The sequence below is a fragment of the Fukomys damarensis genome, unplaced genomic scaffold (assembly GCF_012274545.1).
Source record: "Fukomys damarensis isolate Sample0158 unplaced genomic scaffold, DMR_v1.0_HiC HiC_scaffold_3, whole genome shotgun sequence".
Lineage (NCBI taxonomy): Eukaryota > Metazoa > Chordata > Mammalia > Rodentia > Bathyergidae > Fukomys > Fukomys damarensis.
The window spans coordinates 11,693,257-11,696,606 of record NW_022900915.1 but is presented as its reverse complement, the minus strand read 5'-3'; the positions used below and the strand labels follow the sequence as shown (position 1 = coordinate 11,696,606).

Sequence of the window (3,350 nt, the reverse complement as noted above, 5' to 3'; positions counted from 1 at the left end):
TATGGTTCTTAATAAAAAACTGTAGTGAATGTTTAAATGAATAAAAAAACTTCTAACAGTAAAAGTTGTATTGCTAAGAACTGTGGAATAAATGTGTTGAAAGAAAGGGGGAGGATTTTGAGGAGGAGTAATACGTTCTTTACAGGGCTGTAATTTGTATGTCGCACTGCCTGGGGTGGCTCTGAACAATCAGTGGTACTGACTGTCCCATTGGGCAGCACAAACAGTCTCATTAGGTAGTATAAGCTGCCTAATGGGACAGACATGTGTGTACCACCAAGGGTGCAAGCCACCTGATGGGACAGTCAACTGATGGTTCAAGCTGGTGGGAATGTGTAAAAGGTGACGTGTGAAAGGTTTTTTACTCTCGTGATAGTTTTTATTTAAATACTTTAATTTTTAATTATCCCTCATATATTGGATTGTTATTAGAGATTGTATAAATATATTACACTTTTACCTATTAGGTATTTGAGTTACTTTCATTAACTTTTTATAAAAGGGTTTATTGAAGATAACAATTAATGGGCTTTGTGCATCCCCCCACCCCAGTACAGGAGACCAAACTCAGAACTTTGTGCTTGTGAGGCAGTCATGGTGCCACTGAGCTAAATCCCCAGAACTTCCCTTAACTTTCATAGTGTTGCTATGAACATTTTTAAGGTTGTCATTACTACACATGTACACACAATTTTGCTGGATATATGTGGAATTGCTAAGTGAACTATATGAGTTTTAAATTCTCACTGGTTTGAAAGCACATTCTCACCAGTGACACGTGAGAGATCCTGACCTTAGTATCATTAGAATTTATCTTTATTCTAGTTGGCTAATCTTTTTTGATTTCTTACAAGTTAGATGATGAGAGTTATTCCTTCTTAGTTCCAGACAGCATGCAAGTTAGATTTCTATCTGGATGTGGTGTGCACACTTGTAGTCCCACCTGTGCAGGAAGCTGAGGGGAGATCTCTTGAGTGCAGTTGTTCGGGGCTGCAGTGCATGGTGCTGACTGGGTGTGCACACTGAGTTCGGCATCACTGTGGTGACCTGGGCGCAGGGGACCAGGCTGCCTGAGAAGAAATGAACTAGCCTGGTAGGATGCAGAGCAGGTCAAGTTAAATTTCTGGTTCTTCTTTCAGCATTATGTTTTAAATCCACATAATGCCTTAAAATTCCTTCTGGAGAACAGAATAGCTATGTTTTAAAATCTTTACATACCTTAAAAATTTAGGATATTTTTATTTAAAAATTCAAATAACACAGCATTGAACTAAACAAGCAATACAGCCTAGTTGAGTTGTGCATTGAAAGGATAGAAATAAGGGCAAAAGTGCCTTTTGACACATTACCTAAAGGTGGTAAGTGTGTATCTTTGGATGAGACCATTTTGATGCGTCATTTTGGAATATCCCACAAATAAGAATGTTTGTATTAGATTTTAAGCTTTCAACCTTCACAAGAAGTGATAGGAGTTTTTCCTTTAGGTCACATGATACTATTTACACAGGCAGTAATTGACTTGTTATGAGTCTACATGATGCACTCTAAGTGTTCTTTGGAAATATTTGGCAAATGCTTCTTGTCAGTGATTTTTCTAGGCCAACTAGGGTGAAACTCCAAATTAAAAAGAACTCCTGCCTGGGGACTTATTAGCTCAGTGGCACTGCACCTGCTTCACAAGTGCAAGGTCCAAAGTTCAATTCCTGGTACCACAAAAAAACAAACAAACAAACGAAAAACCTCTTGTTACGTTTTTCAAAATTATACCCAGTTCTGAATCCATCATCTTTGATAGAAAAACTGTAAGGAAGACTAAACATTTACCTTTTTTTTGGTACCAGAGATCAAACTTGGGGCCTTGTGCTTTCGAGGCAGGCAGTGGAACCACTGAGCTAAATCCCCAACCCTAAACATTTTTTATGAAAATTGAGATCCTTCATCTGTTGTCTTTTATTTTATCTTTAAACTTTTGTCTTTTTAAATTGATGTTTGCTGGAGAGAAAAAATTTAGAAGGTACTGTAATAATTTGAACAGTATGACCTTGAGTTAGTTAGAATGTCTTACATTTGGTGAATGCAGAGATGAACTGGAGAGTGCTTGTCTTGAATAGGATTGTAGGAAAGGAAGTAGGAGGAGCTTCATTAAACATAAATAGGGCTGTGGGAGATGGAATGAAATGAGATGATACACTTTTTTTTTTTTAAGAATATGACATATAAGGTTTGATTCTGAATATGTAAATGTGAAAGTCAAAGGTTAACAATTAAAGTAAGAGAATATCTGTTCTCATGACTTCTATAGTAGTGACTATATAATTAATCCAATCAAGACAAATGCTGAAATTTCCCAACATATATAAACTATGGACTGTATATAAACCTAGGCAGATTGGAACATATAGTTGCTCTAATTAAAAGAGATTTTGTTATTTTTAGGTTGTGGATCCACCTTATTAAGAGAACCACCCCCAGTCCAGAATTTGAAGAAGTCACTATTAAATATGACTGCAAACTTATGTGTTCTTTTAAAATATATTTTAGGCTGCAAACCAGGGGTCAAAATTCAAAGACCGTCGGCTACAAATATCATGGCACAAGCCCAAGGTACCGTCTATATCCACTGAGACTGAGGAAGAAGAAGTCAAGGAGGAGGTAGGATCAGTGATTGAAAATAAGAGTTGAGTTAGAACACTTCCCAGTTAGGTAATTTTCTTAACATTAATATGAATTGAAAAATAAATATTGGGTTTTCTTTCAGGCATGCAGTTAACACAGATCTAAAAGTCATGATCAAACTTTTAAAATATACAGGAATTAATCTTTTTTTTTTTTGACGCTTATATTTATAGTTTATTAACGTGAACACTTAGAATTTGCTTTGCAAATTCTTGTTTTTTTGTTTATGGTACTCAAACTCAGACCTTGCACCTGTCTGGCAGGCTCAGCACCACTGAGCTACATCCCCAGCCTGCATTGCAAATTCTTTCTTTCTTTTTGTGGTACTGGGAGTTGAACCCAGAGCCCAAGGGCACACTAAGTTCTGTGCTGAACCACTGAGTTACGTTCCTATCCTTTGTGTTTTCTGAACTATGATTTGTATATATATTTATGGGACAAAATCAGTTCCCACATTTGTGTGGGTAGAGCAGAACCAGAAGCTTCAGGATACTCACACCACACATAGGGCTCACCTCAACCTGGTATTAAACCAACCACATCTATGCCAAGTGAAGAGTCTAAAGAAAGCAACAATGCCTGCCTCATATTTTTAGTCAGCACTTTTTCCTTTCAGTACAGCCTTTGCAAAGGGTCTGATCAGACTTTTTTTTTTTTTTTTTGGTACCGGGGAT

At 37.0% G+C, this 3,350-nt stretch overlaps 1 protein-coding gene across 4 annotated transcripts in view; it reads left to right on the top strand.

Annotated features, from left to right (window-relative positions):
• Positions 1–3,350, top strand: part of Rbm27 (RNA binding motif protein 27) — a 68,183-nt gene that overhangs the window by 63,061 nt on the left and 1,772 nt on the right. For all 4 annotated transcript variants that reach the window (XM_010627056.3, XM_010627054.2, XM_010627055.2 and 1 more), the window contains one exon: positions 2,542–2,652. In XM_010627056.3, coding sequence (XP_010625358.1) covers positions 2,542–2,652 — 111 coding nt within the window. The remainder of the gene's footprint in view (positions 1–2,541; positions 2,653–3,350) is intronic.